This window comes from Lactuca virosa, chromosome 6 (genome assembly GCF_052849685.1).
Source record: "Lactuca virosa cultivar CGN04683 chromosome 6, Lactuca_virosa_CGN04683_v6, whole genome shotgun sequence".
Lineage (NCBI taxonomy): Eukaryota > Viridiplantae > Streptophyta > Magnoliopsida > Asterales > Asteraceae > Lactuca > Lactuca virosa.
In genome coordinates, this window is record NC_136431.1 from 71,120,972 (window position 1) to 71,143,931 (window position 22,960).

At 34.4% G+C, this 22,960-nt stretch overlaps 2 protein-coding genes and 1 long non-coding RNA gene across 6 annotated transcripts; all 3 read right to left on the minus strand.

Moving 5' to 3' along the window:
• Positions 1-7,406: 7,406 nt before the first annotated feature.
• On the minus strand, positions 7,407-8,504 carry LOC145119277 (GATA transcription factor 9-like). Its single transcript, XM_079054905.1, has 2 exons — positions 8,323-8,504; positions 7,407-8,195 (listed from the first exon to the last, which is right to left on the minus strand). The coding sequence occupies exons 1-2, from the start codon at positions 8,428-8,430 to the stop codon at positions 7,578-7,580; spliced, it is 726 nt and encodes a 241-aa protein (XP_078911031.1). The 5' UTR covers positions 8,431-8,504; the 3' UTR covers positions 7,407-7,577.
• A 4,573-nt stretch (positions 8,505-13,077) lies between these two features.
• LOC145119278 (uncharacterized) lies at positions 13,078-15,547 on the minus strand. Of its 4 annotated transcripts, XR_013713764.1 has the most exons (4): positions 15,028-15,547; positions 13,971-14,587; positions 13,598-13,708; positions 13,078-13,432 (listed from the first exon to the last, which is right to left on the minus strand). It is a non-coding gene; the product is annotated as an uncharacterized LOC145119278 (long non-coding RNA). The 4 variants fall into 4 exon arrangements; XR_013713763.1 differs by lacking the exon at positions 13,598-13,708 and having other exon boundaries at positions 15,028-15,546; XR_013713766.1 differs by lacking the exon at positions 13,598-13,708 and having other exon boundaries at positions 14,500-14,587; positions 15,028-15,541.
• Positions 15,548-20,579: 5,032 nt separating this feature from the next.
• On the minus strand, positions 20,580-22,721 carry LOC145119275 (HNH endonuclease). Its single transcript, XM_079054903.1, has 7 exons — positions 22,139-22,721; positions 21,876-21,930; positions 21,698-21,772; positions 21,494-21,585; positions 21,320-21,401; positions 21,109-21,192; positions 20,580-20,882 (listed from the first exon to the last, which is right to left on the minus strand). Exons 1-7 carry the CDS (start codon positions 22,498-22,500, stop codon positions 20,763-20,765), a joined length of 870 nt encoding a protein of 289 aa, XP_078911029.1. The 5' UTR covers positions 22,501-22,721; the 3' UTR covers positions 20,580-20,762.
• Positions 22,722-22,960: the final 239 nt, after the last annotated feature.

Consider the following 22,960-nt stretch of genomic DNA (forward strand, 5'->3'; position numbering starts at 1 on the left):
AGTATTTTATATTAATTACGTGCTATGTGGGCATATTATCTGAATACTTGCTGCCTATGCTGATGAAAGATTTTTATACATGTTTTAAATAATTTAAACTGTATATGTATTTTATATCTACAAAAATGTTGGGGTAAAACATGGGTAGATGTAATAAGACGATGTGTGAAAAAAAAAATGATGAGAGGCCTCGATGTCGTTGTTGTTGATTCTGTCATCTAGCGGAGTATGGATGACGACCACAGACTCTTTTAGACAGTCCAGTGGAACGCTAGCAGGCTCGCAACCTGTAGGTGTTTGTGAACGATGTGTTCACCGGTGTACTCCATCCCCCTCATGGTTGCCTTTAGGACATTTATTGCTAAGGAAACCCCTTGGCAGTAGTGTCCATCCCGATATTGATCCTTAGTCTAGGTCCCTTATGATAGGTGTTTTAGGGACGTAACGTGAGGATAACGGGAACGGGTAATCGGGTTATTGTTGATTGATGAAATTAATAAACTTATTTATTGTGGGTTGAAAACCCTATGTGCTCACCAGGCTCCCAAGCCTGACCCACTCAGTTTCTTGTATTACAGGTAGTGGCGCACGAGCATAGATATGATGTTTGGGATGAGAGATTATGAATAAATGTAGTAAGGCTTTATTGTACTGTTTATGCTTTTGATCTGTATCGAACATGACATCCCGAGGTTTTTAATGAAATACATTTCTACGGAAATGCTTTGATAAATCTTTATCATATTTTATTTTGGGAACAAATTCCGCAACACTTTTATTTAAAATGTTACTCTGATTTTTAAACAAAGCATAAACAAAATCGGTCTTTTCTGGCCGTGAAAATGGGGATGTCACACTGTGTATATACGTTTAGGATCGTTCCATGTGAACGGTATTCCAGTCCAGGTGTTGTTTGATTCGGGGGCTACCCGATCCTTTGTTTCTCTTGCACTTAGCAAGAAGTTTCCTGAGTCCTCGGGCATGTTGGATTGCCCTTTAGAGGTCGAGATTGCGGACGACCGGTCGGTGCGAGCATCAGAGGTCTTCCGAGATTGTGTGTTAAGGTTGTTCGAAGAGCGGTATTTGGTTGACCTAGTTCCCATTCCATTGCAGGGAAACAAGGTCATTATTGGTATGGATTGGCTGAGTCCCAATGGGGCAGTGATAGATTACGCGCAACAGTTAGTACGAGTCAGAGCCCCAAGTGGGGGAGAGTTAGTAATTCAGGGTGAGAGATCACAACGAGGGCCAGCCTTCTGTTCGGCAGAGAGGGCAAGGCGTTACCTTCAGCAGGGTTGCGCAGGATATGTCGCATATGTCATGGACACCCGGGAGGCGGGTAAGGCGACGGTGGGCGATGTGCCCGTAGTACGAGAGTTCGCGGATGTATTCCCTGAGGAGCTGCCTGGGATACCTCCAGAGCGACAGGTGGAGTTCAGGATCGACCTAGTCCCTGGTGCGGCTCCGATAGCCAAGGCACCATGTCGGTTGGCTCTTCCTAAGATGCAGGAGTTGTCTACACAGCTTCAGGAGCTGTTAAACAAGGGTTTCATTAGACCGAGCAGTTCACCCTGGGGAGCCCCGATTCTGTTTGTGAAGAAGAAGGACGGGTCGCATCGGATGTGTATCGATTATAGGGAGCTGAATAAGGTAACGGTGAAGAACCGCTACCCACTCCCGAGGATTGACGACCTCTTTGACCAGCTTCAGGGAGCAACTTGGTTCTCCAAGATAGATTTGCGTTCAGGGTATCACCAGGTGAGGGTCAGAGAGGAGGATGTGCAGAAGACGGCATTTCGGACACGTTATGGCCACTATGAGTTCGTGGTGATGCCTTTCGGGCTCACCAATGCTCCTGCCGCGTTCATGGACCTCATGAACCGCGTGTGTAGACCGATGTTAAACCGGTCGGTGATAGTATTTATTGATGATATCTTGGTTTACTCCAAGACGCGAGAGCAGCATGAGGAGCATTTGCGGGAGGTTTTGGAGACCTTGAGAAGGGAGAACTTGTATGCTAAGTTCTCCAAGTGTGAGTTCTGGTTGCGCGAGGTGCAGTTTCTTGGGCACCTTGTCAACCAGAACGGGATTTCGGTGGATCCGGCCAAGGTGGAGGCCGTGATGAGATGGGAGGTTCCGAAGTCTCCATCTAAGATTCGGAGTTTCCTAGGATTAGCTGGCTACTATCGGAGATTCATCCAGGATTTCTCCAAGATAGCATTACCCCTGACCAGGTTAACGAGGAAGGCTGTGGTCTTTCGTTGGGGGTCTGAGCAACAGGCAGCATTCGAGACACTGAGACAGAGATTGTGCGAGGCGCCAATCTTAGCCTTGCCAGAGGGCATGGAGGATTTTGTTGTATACTGCGATGCGTCCATCTCAGGTTTGGGCGCGGTATTGATGCAGAGAGGGCATGTCATCGCCTACGCGTCGAGGCAGCTGAAGCCTCACGAGGCGAACTACCCGACGCATGATTTGGAGTTGGGGGCTGTTGTGTTTGCCCTCAAGATTTGGCGTCATTACCTCTATGGGGTTCACTGTACGATTTACACGGGCCACAAGAGTTTGAGGTACCTCATGGACCAGCCAAATCTGAATATGAGGCAGCGTCGGTGGCTTGATGTGGTAAAGGATTATGATTGTGAAATCCTTTATCACCCGGGGAAGGCCAACGTGGTGGCCGATGCGCTTAGCCGCAAGGCGGCGCCGATCAGGGATATTTGCATGCGGATGACAGTGGTGACTCCGCTTTTGGAGCGGATCCGAGAGGCTCAGCAGGAGGCTATAAAGGAGGAACATCGGAAGAGTGAGCGGATTGTGGGACAGGTTTCCTCCTTCGACCATGACAGCAGGGGATTATTGACATTACATCGCAGGGTGTGGGTTCCATACCTCGGAGGCGTGCGCCAGGTTCTGATGGAGGAGGCGCACAAATCCCGATTCTCCATTCATCCAGGGGCAACGAAGATGTATAGGGATCTTCGTCTGGACTATTGGTGGCCCTGCATGAAGCGGGATGTAGCATGGTACGTTGAGCGGTGCCTGGCCTGCAGGAAGGTCAAGGCCGAACACAAGAGACCGCACGGCAAGATGCAGCCGTTGGATATCCCGCTGTGGAAATGGGAAGACATCACGATGGATTTCATCACCAAGCTTCCCAGGACCGCGCGGGGAGTGGATTCGATATGGGTCATCGTTGATCGATTGACCAAGAGCGCCCACTTTATCCCGATTCAGGAGAGCATCTCGGCCAAGAAATTGGCCGATATCTACGTCAGAGAGGTGGTGGTACGGCACGGGGTGCCAGTTTCAGTGATTTCGGATAGGGATGTGCGGTTCACTTCCAGGTTCTGGAAGAAGTTTCATGACGAGCTGGGTACTCGTCTGCATTTTAGTACAGCCTTTCACCCGCAGACGGATGGCCAGAGCGAGCGGACCATCCAGACTCTGGAGGATATGCTGCGGGCGTGTGTTTTAGACTTCGGTGGTGGCTGGGATACCTATCTTCCTTTAGCCGAGTTTTCATATAACAACAGCTATCACGCGAGTATTGACCGCTCTCCCTTCGAGATGTTGTACGGGAGGAAGTGCAGGACCCCGATATGTTGGGGCGAGGTTGGACAGAGAGTCATGGGGAGCACCGAAGTAGTGCTCAAGACGATAGAGAAGATTCAGCAGGTCCGGAGCAGGCTTCAGACTGCTCAGAGTCGGCAGAAGAGTTATGCCGATAAGCGCCGATCAAACCTGGAGTTCCAGGTCGGGGATATGGTTCTCCTGAAAGTGTCGCCGTGGAAGGGCGTCATCCGATTCAGGAAACGGGGCAAGTTGGGTCCCAGGTATATTGGACCGTTTAGGGTTGCAGCCCGAGTGGTGTCTAAACGTCATTTAATTGAAGCGTAAGGCCTTTACTTGATCCATTTACCGCCCACAATCTCGAAATAAGAAACTTCTCGAAATAAGAAACTTCTCGAAACAGGATGTTACAACTCTCCCCCACTTAAATTAGATTTCGCCCTTGAAATCATTTGTTACTACTTCCTCTCCCCTTCTAGTCGATCCTGCCCGAACTTCGTGTATTTCGATTAAGACTGAAGAGTCATCCCATACTGACGACCGCCTCCTAACCTTGCCATCCAAACCCCACCTTAGTAGAAATCACTTATTCATTCGGAAGAACGAACCTTAACACTCTGCCCTCAGCCAAAGAAAGAAACCCAACTGCTCTACGTGAGAACTGAAATAACCACCTTAATCTTGTCAACTGGAAGACCTCAAATAACAGCGATAACCAGTCGGAGCAGAAAACTTCCCGAAAACTTGAACCCATTAATTTAAACCCCAAAAAAATTTTTGTGGGACTGCTGATCATTCATTCGTCGTACCCTCCCCTAGTCTCTGACTAGGAATAACACTCTACTATGCAAAAGCAATGCTCAAAATATACCGATAACGAATTTCACATAATCCCCAATTCGGAGGTTGTGCCTCACAACCTTAAATACACACTTGACTTCTTGACAAGTCATCACTAACCTGCTGATCCCATGAGCATAAAGAGGGTCAATCCAAAAATTCTCACGTTGCATCCAAATCCCAAATCAGCTCAGGTGTACCCCTAATTGACAAATCACTCGAGACATTCACAGTGAACTTCATGACTCGAGATTCCATAACCGATGCTTAACATTGGTAACCGAACTCCCGATAGACAGCCCGCAAGAAAACAAAGTTCATAATGAAAAGTGAAAACACTCTGCAAGCGACTACTGATTCACAACTCTTATTCCCAACAACCTTTGACTGCCTACATGATCCAAACCAGTTGGTCACTGAGTCTCCCGATTCCTACAATGCAATAACACCCAAATATGCCAAGAAAGCTAACAAACCGAGACTTAAGAGCCTCAAACAAAAGACTATCGGGTCTTACCTATATAAATCATACATCCATTGGTTCACGATACATCGTGACACCTGCTAACCACTAAACGATAAGCTCACGGTACTATACCGATCTTGCCGCTATGACGTCAATGGCCTGAAAACTCGCGACCAGTACCACAGGGGCCTAAAGATACCCAACCAATAGTCCACCGACTTGCAGGGACCCAATCAACATCCCCCTCAATGCTAACCGAACACGACATAGGTCATACCCTTCTATCACGCACAATTCCTTTCATAGCACAAACTGATACCAATGTAAAACCGGGCGAAATCATGGTTGCACACAACCATCGAATGAGATAGACGATCATACTCTTGTTCTAATTTGAAGGCTATAACCCAAATGATAACCATCCTGACAATACTAATCAAGCGGTCTCAAGGTATTGAGGAGCTCTACAACCTTATCTAATTACTTTTAACGTGAAACATATCGAACTAAAATCTTTAATTCATAAAAGAAGTTTGAAACACCACTTTTCCTGTTTTACCCTTTTACTCCAAAACGCAATCAAGGGCTTGGATCGCACAACCAATAGTATCACCATCCAATAGTGTCTAAACCTCATTTCATTGAAGCCCAATACCTTTACTTGATCTATTTACCATCCACAATCCCGAAATAAGAAACTTCTCGAAATAAGATGTTATATTTTTGGGTTATAAAAGACAAATACCCATTAAAACATGTATAAGCTAAGACAAACACTTCTTAAAAAACAACTTATTGACTTATTAAATTTTTTCACCACAAAAGTTAATCTTAACATTTTTAAAATATTAATTTTCAAATCCCAAACACCCTCTTAATAGCATCTTCTAACCAAAAATATTCGAACATGTTTTTTTCAAAAAGAAAAATCAAACCTGTTCTTTTCGGAATTTTGAACATGTCCAAAAAAGGAAATTATGTTATTTTCGAACATGTTCTTTCTATTATTTGTCGACATGTTGTAAGTTGCTTATAATTTTCGAACTTGAATATAACCTTTCAAAAAAAGAATAAATTAGAGAAATCCGTATTTTCATTGGGTATATAATTTGTATAAGAGGAGGCTCTAGGTTTTTTTGGTTTAGAAGAAATTTCAAATAAAACTTTTTCGAAATGGTGTTCGTTTTTTAAAATTATACTACCTATTTTAGATAGAGATAACTGCTACTTAATAAATTAATTTATCCATATTATTTTATATTTTACTGATTTGTACGATAATTACACGTATTAATCAAAATTTTAAGTAGAAAATATCTCCTTCCTCTTTATATAGGAATGATCACAATAATTGAGTCCGGAAATTTTCTTTTTCAATCTCAAAGGTCATTTTCATTATTTTACAAAAAAAAAATGGTTTTCTCTACAACTGTAATTTACAAAATATTGATATTTTATGTTCAACCAAATTGCCATATTCATTAATTAAGAAAATCACCAACCTCCTATAAATAATCATTTGAAATCAAATAAATCATTGTTTATTTAAACTCCCTCAAGGCATGTCTTAAATAAATAAGTTTTTTTTTTTTTTTTTTTTTTTTTTTAACTTTTTAAAATTTTAACGATAAAATACGTACTCACTATTTTATTCCTAAATCTACACAATTTCAAACTCATTATTTTCATTTCTAAATCAAACATTTTTTTTAACGAGTGTGTTCTTCGTATTTTTCAAACATGTTTTTTCTATGTTCAGAGTTGGTTTAGAAAAAATTCAAATAAAACATTTTCGAAATGGTGCTCGTTTTTTTAAATTATACTACCTATTTTAGATAGAGATAATTCTTCTACTTAATAAATTAATTTATCCATATTACTTTATATTTTATTAATTTGTATGATAATTACAAAGATGTTGTATTTTATACGGATTAATCAAAATTTTAAGTCGAATCTCATTCCTTTTTAGATAGGAATGATCACAATCTCAATGGTCACTTTCATTATTTTACAAAATTATGATTTTTTTCTATGCAACTGTAATTTACAAAATATTGATATTTTCTATGCAACCAAATTGTCATATTCATTAAATAAGAAAATCACCAACCTCCTATAAATAATCCATTGAAATCAAATAAATCATTGTTTATTTAAACTCCCTCAAGGCATGTCTTAAATAAATAATTTTTTTTTTTTAAACGGTAAAGTACGTATTTACTAGTTTATTTTTAAATCTATACATTTTCAAACTTATTATTGTATTCATAAATCTATACAAACTTATTATTCTATTCATAAATCTATACAGTCACCCTCAATTTTTAACCGAGAAACAACTTTTAGCCACACAAGTTTTAACCATAAACAAGTTTCTTTCAACTCCTATACTAGTACGCTATAAGCCCATTTGATTATATAAATAAGTCATTCACCCATTCGTTATAATAAATACTTAAATAGAGAGAATTCAAGTTCATGGTTTTATTCCATTCCGAAAATTGACCTGTTAGCAAATAAACCCTCAAAATAAAAGAAAACTATCATTATCAAACCAAATTCGGTCATTTGTATATTATTACTAACTAGTAACTACTTAATTAATTAAAATTTAAGTTTTAGCAAAATTATCCATCTTCATTGATTTCTACATGATGGGTTAAGATGGAAAATTACAACTAAGCCCTCACTCTCACTAGGAAGAAGAAGATGAATTGGTAGCGGGGGAGGGCAAAAAAGACATTCTCATTTCCAACACTTTCCTATGAGAATTAGAATGTTTATCGCTCACAAAAGTAGGACTCTTGGCTGGCCTATATTCGGGCAGCAACCTGCCCGACTTGTACCTCACCCCACATGCATTACACAGTGTTTTTGGTCCAAGTGGTCCTGCCCTCCATTGCGGGGTTCTTTGTGAGAGACAATGTGTGCATTTCCTTCCTTGCCCCTGCCCGCTGCTCCCTTCCTCCTGCCCGGAACCTCTGCTGTTAGGACTTGTACATTTCTTAGGGAAAATCATCAGCTCACTCTCAGCTAACCAACAAGGCTGTTGAAGGGAGTTAAGGTACTGCTGAGACCAGCATGTTTGGCTTCTCTTCCTCTTGCTTCTTGCCTTGCAAGGTACAACTATTTTATGCGTGGAAATGGAATAAGTTTCGTTCACCTTAGGTTGAGGTTCTGCTGATGTGTTTGTACCTTCTGCAGTGGAAGTTGTACTCTGGGGTTTTGCTGCTGGTGGCATACAACTCCCACTGCTAGATAAACAATCCTCCACAAAAATCGACAGCCATTCCATGTTAACATCATCTTCTTCCTGGATTCAAAAAGGTACAACATTAGTTGCATGGTTGTAAATAGTTGTAATGGATTTGGGCATATAGAGGTTGTACTCAAAGGTACAAGTGAATGAATCACATGAGAAAGAGAGAGATGAAATGTACCATGGAATGACCGGAAAGAAGATCGTCAAGGCTGCAAATAAGGTGTTGCTCAGGCGGATAGTTGGTCGGAAGTCCACCGGAAACGGGGATATTCTGGCAGATATCCATAAGAAGTTAAAAGCTTTTGAAAACAGAGAGGTCGAGTGAGAGTGAGAATAATAATAGCAAAAAATGGAGCAAGAATGTTGTTATTTATGGGGGGAAATTGCTGCAAAGTAAAACCTTTTATCTTTCTTTTTCTTTTTTGTGTCGGCAGATAAAATGTAAAGCAAATTCAAATTTCATCAATCAACTAGAAACCCCACATAATGTCTCTCTCAATGTATAGACGAATGTCAGTATAATATAATTACGGGTTTTTTATAAGTAATTCCACCCTTTGATTTATTTTTTTTTTTTGTTTTTTTATTGTTTTTAATTCATTTTTAATTTATATTATTATTATTATTCTAATATTAATATTAATATTAATATTAATATTATTATAAATTTCGAACAAGAACGACTATAAAAAATCGGGTTTTAATTATTTTTTATTTTATATTTTAATATTATTATTATAAATCGAAACATTTTATAAATCGGATGACATGATAAATTCGAACGACTATATAAAATCGGTTTTTAATTCTTTTTTATTTTATATTTTAATCTTATTATTATGGGATATATACACTAAAATCCCAATATTTTCATCGATTTGACAAGAAAGTCTTAAATTTTATTTTTTTGACAGTAAAGTCCAAATTACCGGCATTTTTTTGACACTTTTACCATTTTTTCCCGGTTAGCCGGTAGTTAGGACTTTTTTGTCAAAAAAATAAAGTTTATGACTTTCTTTTCAAATCGTCAGTTACGACTTTATTGTCAAAAAAATAAATTTTAAGACTTTCTTGTCAAATCGTTGAAAGTATTAGGACTTTAGTGTAGGGGTGAGCATGGTGCTGGTTTGGTGCGGTTTTAAGGGAAAACCGAACCGCAAACCGCATGGTGCGGTTTTTTAATGGTTCGGTTTTGCGGTTTTTAAATACGGTTTCGGTTTGTATCGGTGCGGTTTCGGTTTTAAACCTGTAGACTGTGATGGAGAATGGTCGCTGGGAGTGATGTCGTAACTCGCAAGACAAGACGCTCATAAACTATATTATAATTTCGTGTGTAACAAAAGCCAAAAGGTAGGAGGGAAGGTAAAAAAAAGGGTAGGAGGGAAGGTTAAAAAAAAACGGTGGGATTGGATTAAATTTACCCAACGTCAATTCGTAAAACTCAAATAATGGAAGTCAACAATTAGTTTATATATATATATATATATATATATATATATATATACACACACACACACACCTACGGTGCGGTTCGGTTTTGGTGGATCGGTTTTTGGATAAAAACCGCACCGCACCGTTGACCTTCGGTTTTTGCATAAACGAAATCCGTACCATTGGTTTTTGCATCGGTTTCGGTTTGTCGGTTGCGGTTTATTGCGGTTTCATCGGTTTTTTTTAATCGGTTTGGTTTTTGCTCACCCCTACGAGTTTAGTGTATATATGTGACATCCTCATTTTCACGGCCAGAAAAGACCGATTTTGTTTATGCTTTATAAAAATCAGAGTACCTCTTTTAATAAAAATGTTGCGGAATTTGTTCCCAGTAAAACATGATAAATACGTTATCAAAACATTTCCGAAGAAATGTATTTTTATTCATTTTAAAACATTTGGGATGTCATCGTCAATACAGAAACATAAGCATAAACAGAACTTACATTCATTTACACTAGTTATCTATATCTCTTTAATCTCTCAGTGTAATGTAACTTCGTATCGACACCTGTGATACAAATAAGTCTGAGTGGGTCAGGTTGGGAAACCTGGTGAGTACACAGGGATTTCAATCCTACAATGTTATATCATATATATAATTTAGAACTCACAAAATATACAATTTCACCATATATATATATATATATATATATATATATATATATATATATATATATATATAAGCAACTCTTACCCCACCCCGTTAATCCTTACAACGAGACTATCCATACTCTCGAACCTTAAATTTTACCTGTTACTTAACCCATACTCTCGGATCAATAATTGTGTCCATTCCATACTCTCGGATTAGGGACAAGTGTCTACGTGTAAATCCATTCTCCCGGATTAACGACGAAATGACTATGTCCTATCCATACTTCCGGATTGAGGACGACCGACTATGTCTTAATCCATACTCCCGGACTAAGGACAACTGACTATGTCTTAATCCATACTCCCGGATTAATGACAGTTGACTATGTCCAATCCATACTCTCGGACTAGGGACAATGACTATGTCTAATCCATGCTCTCGGATCAATGACATATACTAAAGTTCTATTATCTGAGTATAACTCACTCGTACTCGTAAGAAAATACTACCTAATATTCCTCATAATTAATTTAGGTTTACTCTTTATCCTAAATCATCATATATAATCAGGTATGTTCTTTAACATGTATTTCAGGCAACATCAATTAACTCGCACATAAATATATAATTAATACTTCAATCAATACTTGTATTAAAATCATGTTCATGAAAGGGACTATGCACTCACCTGCAAAGGTGGTGACTCGGTACTCGGACAACACTTCGTTTACTTTAAAACAAATTTCCGTTGACAAAACCTGGTATCATTTCCACTAGAGTTTAGTCTAATGTTCAACGAGACTAATTAATAGGCGAGCTATTATTACTATTATATAAGCGTTAAACAATACTCTTCACCTACTATGTACAGACAGGGGCCAGACATAAAACACCGGAGGGCAGGACCATTTTGGCATATTGCACTTCTGAAATCCAACAACCCTATGCGGCCCTTTAAACCAGATTCCCCGTACCGCGAGTAGTTAAAAAGATATTATAACGATACTTATATAACCCATAATAATAGCTCAAATAATTATTATAAGGTCCTAATAGTGTTACTATATTTAAATAAAAGCTATATTAAAAATTAGGTAGACGTATCTTACCTACGAGGGGGTTTGGCTAGAAGCCGCGCTCTGCAGGGGCAGAACTTCCGAGCCGAAAGCTCTTCTTCTCGAAGCCGTTGAGCGCTCCGGGGCTTTCTTCTAGCGCTAGGGGAGTTTTGGGAGGTTTAGAGAGAGAGTAGAGAGAGAAGGGTGGATGTGTGAAGAAATGAGGGTGGAAGGGGTTGTATTTATAGGGTGAAATATGGCTGAAATTAGTGCCACATGTCACCATCTAGTGGCAAGACTTGGGGAGAAAGCAATGGCCAAGATTGTGTCACGTCACCCCTTTTGCAGCAGCACCCTGCCGACTTCTAAACCCCGTAACTTTCGCATACGAGCTCCGTTTTCGACGTTCTTTATATCCACGCGTAGGTAAAAATAAGATCTACAACTTTCATTTTGACTCCGTCGGCTAATTCTCGGCCGATCTTAAATTTAATAGTACGAGGAAATTATACTGTTAAATGTCCGCGTAAAATTCATAACTTCTACATACAGACTCCGTTTTCGTCTGTCTTTTTACCGTTGAGTTCCTATTAATGAGATCTTCAATTCTCATTTAGGTCGCGTAGGCCAAAAACCGCTCGATCTAAAATTCAAGTTTCGGGTCGTGCACTGCTATGCCAAATCTTAGAAAATTCATAACTTCCTCATACGAAGTCAGATTTGGGCGTTCTTTTTATGCACGCTCTCGGTTTAACGTATACTACAACTTTTGTTTAGATTTCTATGGCTAAAAAGTCCTTTATCAAAAATTCACTATTTACGTCTCCCGGTGTCGTGCCGGTTTTGCCGTAAAACTTCGACGGGTCATAACTTCTTCGTTAAAACTCGGATTTCGGCGTTCTTTATATGTACGGAACCCTTGTAACATATACTACAACTTGGTTAAGATTAATCCTTCTAAATAATCTTCCATCGAAAACTCATTTTTGATGCTCATCGTCTCTAAATTGACTAGCCCGGATCTGCGGGCGTTACAATATATCCTTTTTTTTTTGTTAGAAATTTAATGGTATGATACTCTTTAAGCATAAGAGTTATTAAAACCTTCTCTAGTCAGCTAGATCCTATTGAAATCCTTAACATTTGTTTATTGTTAAATCGTTTTTTTGGGACTGCAAAAAGCAACACAACCCTGGTTCTTTCTTTCTTTCTTTCTTGATTATCTCAATTTTTTTCAATGTCGGTTTGTTGAGATTAAAAAACGATTTAACAAGAAGCAAACGTTAAGGATTTCAATAGGATCTAGCTGATTAGAGAATGTTTCAATAACTCTTATGTTTAAAGAGTATCATACCATTAAATTTCTAACCAAAAAAAATTATATATACACTAAAGTCCCAATATTTTTTACGATTTGACAAGAAAGTCCTAAACTTTATTTTTTTGACAGTAAAGTCTAATTGATGATTTGACAAGAAATTCCTAAACTTTATTTTTTTTGACAAAAAAGTCCTAATTACCGACTAACCGGGAAAAAAGGGTAAAAGTGTCAAAAACTGCCGGTAATTTGGACTTTACTGTCAAAAAAATAAAGTTTAGGACTTTCTTGTCAAATCGATGAAAATATTGAGACTTTACTGTATATATCTCTATTATTATTATTGTTATTTTATATATAGTCTATGTCAAATCAAATATCAAAAAATTGATTAGATTGAGTTTAAGGGATAAATTTGGTTAAAATGGTACTTATAGCACAACCCTTTAGGTTTAGGATTCTCTTGACAAATTATGAACTGATATTGCCATTTATTGATTTTACAAATAACACAATACACTCAACTAATAAAATAATTAATTATTATATAAAATAATTAATTATCATATCAATCTTTGGTACTATCTTATTTAAGACTATTTTATATAGCAAAACAATTTGTTGCTTAAATATGCAAGATATTTTGAATGGATGCCAAAAGAGTCTCGTCATAAAGCAAAACAATTTCAAATGGTTTATCATTGGTGTCAAAATAGTCTCGTTCTAATCGTTGGAATGGATGTCTCTTAGACCTTTAAGAGCTCCTCTTGCAAAACTAATTTGCAATGCCACATCACAATAATCAAGGCGCTCTTGTAAGACGAATCTGCAATGCCACATAACAATAATCAATACCATATGGATTTTGTCTTTTACAGTTTACAAGACTTGAAAACTTTAATTATATCAAATATTGTAATCAAAAAATTATATTCAACATCAAATGTCCTTATGTTAAACAATATTTAAATGGGCTGACTGGATGCAGTACCCGTTAAATAATCAATAGCGGACGTAGAAGGTTTTAGTAGGAGTGGCACTAAAATTTTTTTTCCGAAAAAATCCAAATTAGTAGTGGTAATCGTATTTTAAGCCGGTGCACCTAATAGAAAAAACACAAAAAAACATAAATTTTTTTTTACACTACGTGCCGGAATCGGAGCAGTGGCCCGGGACCCCCCGGTCACTACTAAGGTCCGCCACTGTAAATAATTTGTAATGTTATTTTTTTCCTTTTGCTAGGGTTTCGTTTTAATACATTTGTTTCAAAAAATATATATCCTTATATTAGATGGCTTATTAATTTCTCTTTCTAAAAATTGATAAATGATGGTAAGTTGGCATTTTTTTATGCAAAATCTTACCCTTGCACTTGTGTGGGTGCTCTTATGGTTCACTTTGATGTACAGATGTTTCCTTCATTGTTGTTATAAGGCTAAAGGGAATGATAACACTCTTAGCACCTTGCCACATCAGCTTTTTGGTTGCCATCTCATTTTTTTCCATTTAACACCTAAGGTTAGCATTTGGTAAGGAGTGGTAACATTCCTAACATTTCATTTTTTTTCTAATTTAATTAAATTACTTTATTTTAATAAACAAACATTTTTTATGTATGAATATTAAACAAATTTTTATCTTTTTAAACCACAAACATATAATATAATATAAATTATATTTTAACAGGGATCAATTCACTTGATTCCTTTATGAGATAAAGGTTAGTTGTGCAGAAGAAATATGGGAAAACTACTTTGGCTCCAACTATCTTATTCAACAAAGACTGTTAAAACTTAATTAAAAATGTCACACAACCATACCCTATTTATACTAAACTAATTAGAATCCTAAACCAACTCAAAACCTTAAATTAGGAAAGTTTTCCCAAAATACCCCTGGGACCAAAATTGTCTCTGTTTCTGAATTAACCCTACAGGTTGTTCTCTTTCGGTGGAGAAATACACCATCTTGATGAGAGAACCTAGTAAGAGCAAGTTTTGGCGAATAAGTTGACGTAAATTGAGGAATTAAAATGTGCTGTTTTTTAAATGCATGAAAGTATAGTTTTCTGTGGTTTTTATATGCACAAAAGTGCAGTTTTCTAGTGCATAAAAATGCAGTTTTAAGGGAAAATGTGATGTTTTTAAGTGCAGAAATTTGCAGTGATCTAGTGTTCCTGTGGTTACAATGACCATGTTAAAATCATATTTTTTTCTTATAATTCAACCGTTTGATTCTATAAAATCATTTTTTTTTGGTTTACTAAATATGCCGACTGAATATCAAAAAAGTGGCTTAAATTAATCAATTGAAATCGTGTACATGGTTTCTCAAGTGAATCGCTATCCCTTTATTTAAAAGGTATACGCAATCAAAAAAGATATTGCTAGAAATTGGGAGATTTTGTTACCAGATACTTACCAAATTCTGGGTCAACGTTGCTCGTCGGCGTTTTCAGGCTTCAATCGGCGTTCCCAAACTTCAATCGACGATCTACATCGCCGTTCCGATGTTCAAGAAACGCGAATTAGGGTAAGGTCGGTTTAATTTTGAAATCGCTCAATCTATTGACATGCGTTTGGAATGAAATCGTACCCCAATACGAACTGGAACAAGGGTCATGGCAAGTATAGCGATTTATGTTCATATGAATTCCGGCTTCTTTGGTTTCAACCAATCACAACACATCTACACACTATCTCTCATCTCGCTACTTCCATAGCGTTTCTCTCTTGGCGACCCCCCTAGCGAGCGCTAGGGGGCGGTGTTCCAGAGCCCATAGCGAGCTTAGCGAGTGGATGTAGCGAGTCCACTCCGTTTGGTGTAAAGAATGTCGAACATAAAGGAGAAAACAAATGTTGGGAACGTCCCTAGGCCTAAGTCCGTAAACCATAGGAACAATCATGTCTAAAAATCATAGTGAGACTCTTTGACAACAATGTTATATCATTTGAAAACTAATTTACTATTTAACGAGGCATTTTCCAAAGCAAAATGAAATTAAAGTTTAGTCCCAAGTAAAACACCAACGATGTACGTAGTCTTTTCTTTAGTCTGTTTTCACGTATCTTTGACTTTATTTTTTTTTGCAAAAAATGTAACTTTTATCACTTAATAAAAATTATTAATATATATATTTTTTAATTATTTATAAATCGGATGAAATTTAGATTTAACCCAGTTGGATAGATACAATTAGATATGTTGGATATCCAATGTATAAAAAACGATTAATTGGATTGGTTCGGTTGCTTTGCTCGTAACGAATTGGGTTTGATAAGTTGGATATCTAACATTTAATGAATAATTGGATTAAAACGGTTGTATAAAAAATCATTAGATATACAATGATAAACGACACCCTTAGGTAAACTGCTAAAAAAGTCGGAATAAAAAAAATAGAAATATATAAATGTTTTTTTTTTGGAAAACAAATAAAATAGAAGTGTAATCTTAAAAAATTCCAATATGTAATTAATCCTAAAATAAAAACTATATATCCAACTATAATATCTAACAAGATTAATGATGCACTAACTAATACCATTATCAAGTTATAAATTAAAATCAACTTGTTCTCATTAATCTCTTCCTACACCTATGTAACCAAAGCAAAATACTGACACATAACACATTTCATAATATAGAAAACTGTCGTCAACAATCTTAAAAAACATTGTGCAAATGAATACTAATGAAATGAAAATTGAAATTACATGCTTAACTTTTTAGGTTAACATGAAGTATAATTTTAAGATAGAAAGTCCCGAATAATCCTATTGACGAGTGACGATCTCATGATCTTATACGACCATAATAACGATCTTATAACTATTTACTGAGTCTGAGTTTACCTATAAACCAATCTTGTTGTGATCAAGATTATTTTGTGATGATAAGATCTTAGCCCGTAGGTTCTAAACAGATCTACCAAGTAAGTCCATTAGATATGAATCTCAATATCATAAAATTATTTTTGTAGTTCAAGAAAATTAAAATAAGTGTTATATATCCTTATGTATCTTCTACAATGTTTTTATCATGAGATGAAAAATATTGATTCCAATACAAGTAAAAACAACATCTATACCAAATAAAGTTTGGTTATAAATAAAAATAGACCAAATTTAAAGCAAGCACATGAGGTGTGTACCTCCATAAAAAAAGGTAATGAATGGCACCAGGGGACAGACCATTTTCAACTGTTATTTGCAGCAATAATTGGTATTTGATGGTGAAAGAAAGAAAACCAAATGAACATTCAAGTCATATTAAGAAAACCAAATGAACATTCAAGTCATATTAAATCATTTTCCAGGATATTAATAGCTTCAAAAGGATATAATGACTTGTACTTTATACACTGAATTTAAAAAATTATATGGGATTTGGTGTCGCTCTTTTAATCGAATATGATCTTATTCATTTAATTGTTGCAACAAATCAAAAAAAATTGTTCTATCATAAGCGAAAATGGATCGATTCGTATCCTTTGAAATGCTTGTAACACACAATTATTAATTTTGTAGTAATATTTGTATAAGATGTGAAGTACATTATCCAAACGTTATATATGATTTTGGGATATTAAAAATATATATCAAAATAAACGAAACCACTTAACAATTTGATCATGGCTATTAACACAAAATTACCGATAAAAATTGCAAAATTACTTTCAACGACAAAATGATGTAGAAAAACTTGATTTTATTTTCTTTCTAAAATGACATCATCATTTTACAAATTGATACTTTTTTTAGAAGACTAAAAATATCTCAATGGTTTTTTATTTTATCTGGTTTTAATCCAAAAAAAAATAATATTTTTTTTATGGTTTTTATCCATCAAACTCTTTTTATTTTTCGTTAATTTGTTTGTAACAAACTTAAACCGACGATTATACTCTTTTAATATATTTATTTAGATTTGTTTTACTTTTATAATATTTTATAATTGAAAAATAGAAAATAGGCTTTTCTCTCTCTCTTTTTATATATATATATATATATATATATATATATATATATATATATATATATATTTATATATATATTCGGTCTTAAAGAATACATTTTTTTAGAAGTAACATCCTTAAATAATGCACCTTATATATAAAACATTAACATATCAATCTTTAAGAAAAATATATTATAATAAAATCAATATATATATATATATATATATATATATATATATATATATATATATATATTCGGTGTTAAAGAATATATTTTTTGAGAAGTAACATCTTTAAATAATGCACCTTATATATAAAACATTAACATATCAATCTTTAAGAAAAATATATTACAATAAAATCGATAAAGAATAAGCTCTGGAACTTGAAAAAAAAAATTTGGTTCCTTGGAGAACCAATAATTATGGTTCTCTATTGAACTTTTCTATATATATATATATATATATATATATATATATATATATATATATATATATATATATATATATATATATATATATGGAAAAGTTCAATAGAGAACCATAATTATTGGTTCTCCAAGGAACCAAATTTTTTTTTTCAAGTTCCAGAGCTTATATATATATATATATGGAAAAGTTCAATAGAGAACCATAATTATTGGTTCTCCAAGGAACCAAATTTTTTTTTTCAAGTTCCAGAGCTTATTCTTTATCGAAAAAAATATCTAAATTCATAACTTAACATTATGAATGTTAAATATATTTTTCGGATTCACAATGTGAATTTAGATTCACATTGTGAATTTTCAAAGATTCACCTTGTGAATTTGACGAAAAAAATAAATTTTTTTTTATCGAATTTGATATCATTGCAAAAAGGATAAAAAGTTATGAATTTCTGTATTTTTAGTTTTTTTTTTTTGATAAAAATTAAGTTTTAAAAATTGAAAAAAAGATTGGTTCCTTGGTTATTTATGGTTCTCTATTGAACCTCACCCTATATATATATATATATATATATATATATATATATATATATATATATATATATATATATATATATATATATGAAGCCTTTGACGTGTATCTCAGTTGGTAAGGCATGAGGAGACTTGTCTTGATAATAGATAGGTCGTGGGTTCTATCCACGGCATCCTCATGATTCTCATCCGTTGAGTGAGTCAAAATATGCCCCCTTATCGAGTACCTTTGGAGGCTGGGTTCGATGGGGATGGTTAGGGTTGCCAACATCAACCTTTTGCCTTGAATAATATATAATAGTATGAAATAAGAACTATTTTTATAACATAATACAAGAATATATACAATATTTCAAAGAATATACACAAACTTTTATATTGTATTCTTTAGAATCTTTTATCATTTCCGAAGAATATACAAAAAATTATAATATATAATACATTCTTGAATAATCTTTATTATTTTTGAAGAAAAAAAGATTCCTGAAGAATGTTTATTATTCTTGAAAATTTTGTCTTTGCTTTTTGATGACTTTCGCATGCCATTGTCTTTGCTTTTTTATATTTTTCCATATCTCTATTTCTAATACATGTACAATTCTTGAAAAGTTAGTTATTTTTTTTCTTCAGCATTTTATTATTAAAAATATACGTTGGTTTCAGTCATTTATTTTCCAGCTCGACAAAAGCAGTTGAACACATACTACATTGAATTTTCATATTCTTTGAGAATACAAACATAAATAAGTAAAGCGAATAAATTTTTGTAGAATGGGTATATATATATATATATATATATATATATATATATATATATATATATATATATATATATATATATATATATATATACAAAGCCGGTTCAACTACATGAAAAGGATGAACATATAGTATTCTTTAAAAATGTGTAGCTTGTACTGTAAACTTCTAAAAAAAGTAATAAATTTTCTATTCTCACACCGTAATTGTTAGAAAACTGTCGGTGTTAAATTCATATTTGAAAAAAAAAATAATAACAAATAACTTCTCGATTGTTATTAGGAAAAAAATTGTCCATGCCATTTTCATAAGCAGGAAAAAAACAATTTGAATTTTGTTAATGTTTACAACATAAAATCATAATTATAACAAAGAAAAACAAGTATGAGAGGACATGACGGATTCATCCACACATATCTAAGTTTTATGCCTAAATAATCTATATTATGACCAAATTTTGTTCAAACTAGTCAAATTAGTTTGTATTTAAGCGATAAACAGTTTTTTTTTCACTAAGTTTTAAAAGTGGTATAATTTCTATAGAAACTTGGTTGGATATTGGAAATCAAAACTAAGTTTTAAAAGCTAGAAAACACAATTAACAATAAAAAGTGAAGCACTTTTCGGATGAGGTGAATTAATATCAAATGTCAATTCTAATAACTAAAACCTTCTCAAACAAATAATAATAGTAATAATAATAAAATCAAAAATAAATAACATTGATGTATAAAACAAGTAATTCGAGACCGCTCAAACCTTTGTAATAAAAGAAAACACAATAGTAGATTCCCACAATTCCTACGTACAACATCATTTATTTCTTGCTACTATTCTCTTCCCAAACTTTCCAAAACATATGAAAATAGTGATCTTTCTCTTCTCAAACTTCTCAAACCCTTTTTAATAATATAATTTAAAAGAATAAAAACTAATTAAAAATATAAAAATTACATTAAAATAACGTTTAATTAAAACAAAAATACATGAATTAATAATTAATAAATAAAGTAAAAAATTATAATAAAAAAAACAACTAATCGATGTTTAATATGTGGTCGTCTATAGTATATTCCGCAAGATCAGATTGAAGGTTGTGGTGCGTTTCTAACATAACTATTTATGTTTATGCATTTATAAAAGTCTAACCATTTTCCTTTTTATAAAACATCATTTTCACTATTTTAATATGGTTTATACTTTCAAATCTAGAAAGGTTTTGACCTAAAATGTTTGTTTTCTTCAAACTTTGATGAATTTAAAAAAAAAACACCATTAATTATGGACAATGTGTTAAATAACTCCACATATTTTGGTCTTTTTGTGATTATCTTTATTTACAAATATATACATATGTCTTTAGAAGTGTAGAACCATATCCTATATGAATATACATATTATATTAGATCAAAGTCTATATACAATAATAAAATTATTAATTATGGACATCTATAAATTGCAACCAAATTAATCATGTCAAGGCGATGGCCCTCCCAAATACTGAAGCCACTCTTCGGGCGTCCCCTTTCTCATTTTTAGCATCTTAATCGCCATATTTGTTAAAGGTATTGCAACTATATCATAATCTTTAGGTGCCTACAAAATACCAAAGCAAACCAAAATGGTCACAACAACCTCTAAACTGACCCACACTGTCCAAGAAATATAATGTGAGATAAATCAGGTACACATTAGTCTGCTAGATGGCTACAATGAATCCAATCCACATTGGAATTAAGACTCTCACAATGTATTATGACAATTAGTTTTAAAAAAGTTAAAATTTTTTAGACAAGTAATTGTTAAGGAAAGAAGAGAATACCTTTGGGGTCTTATGCAACTTCATGTTTGCTTCCTCGGGTGTTTTATGACCTTTCTTTGAGTTGCAACTCAAACAAGCAGTAGCCTATCAAGTAGAAAATCATAAATCTCATTACAATAGTTAATTATACAGAAATTGGATGCCAAAGATAGAATTATCAAGATTGGTGTTACAAAAATTAAGTTAAGTGTATAAAAATCTTTTGTCTTACAAGATTTTCCCATTTCCATTCTCCACCTCGTGACATGGGTATGACATGATCAATAGTTAAGTTCATGGTTGAAGAACAATACCTGTTGATATTAGAAATAACATTTCAGATTTTATTTATTTATTTATTTTACTTTTTTTGCAGATATTGGAAATTAAATGTGAGGTTACTTACTGGCAAGTAAAATTGTCACGAGCTAATACGTTTTTTCGGCTAAGCAAACTCACAAATCTTCTTCTCTTAACAACCTGAAGCAAATGTGGAACCTGATAGAAAAGAGATAATTTGAACATTCAAATTGCAAATAGATAGTGTTATGATTCTCATGAAGGATTAGTGAATTGATAATATAGTAGTATGTGATGAATAATGAATTACCCTTAAAACAGCAGGTATATAGAAGGATCCATTAGGAGAGTTCACAGTTTGATCATAATATTCAAGAACATCAGCCTGTGTATATGATACATTCACAGATTTCATACACAGGATCAATAAATTTCATGAATATTAGTCTATTAGATGATTACAAGTTTTCATTTTTCAAATCTCTAACCTTTTCCATGAACTCCAAACAAATGGCACGTTTCCAGCAGACAACATTTATAGGCCTAGAACAACAATCACAATCAGATCCAATCACTGTTATTACTATACAGTATTAAGAAGCTAATCAGAAATATAGCTAACTAACAGTCTAAAAGTAGGAAGAATTCACAGATACATGTTGATGTATGACAACTTAACTAATAAGATTTCAGTAGCACCACATCAGATTAAACTAATATTGTATTAAAAAGGAAGATGAGAAGCACAAACCTGTACGAGATGTCCAAAACTAAACCTCTGAAACAAGACAGATTATCACTCTCATAATCAGGATCTCCCAACAGTTCATCATAAATAGCTTGCTGATCGACAATCGCGTCCTTTTCATTGCCTTTCATGCTCTTCGACTTGCTCCCAGACGCCGAGGCGAAGACTTTAGTATCTCTGGAGGTACGATTGTGGGTATAATTGGTTAATGCCGTGATCTTCCGTTTGTGTGATAGTCTCAACCCCCTACAACTTCTGCCACCGTATAACGGAGCGCCGATGATATCTTTTTGCTCAAACCCTACCGACATTTCGTCGACGATGAAGATCGGCTTCAGGCGACGAAGGGCGGTGAATTCCGCCATCAATAAAAGCGTTCTGGAGTGTGTTTGATCGATTCGAATCAAATTTCAACTGATTTAAAACAGAATTCTCAGATCCTGACGAATTTGAACACCTTTTGTTGGAATGTGTAAGTAATTGAGTTGTGGAAGTCTTGTCTAAATCATTTTTTCCGGGAAAAATCTGTTACCACATATTCCCTCTTCCCAACTTCGAATATCTTCTGCCTTCACCTTCTGGTGAAATTACTATTCAGTCCTTTGTGTTGCTCAATTTGGCTTGCAATAATAAGTTTTTGTTTGATTTTGTTTTTTTTGTTTGTTTTGTTTTGTTTTTTTTTTTTTAAGTTTAAGTGTTTAACCATATGATGTTTTTGATTTTTCATTTATTTCAGAATTCAGATGCAAAATGTCAATTTTTTAACATAAAAAAATTAGCATGCAAAGATGGCATTATACAATAACTTTTCAAAATAATAATATA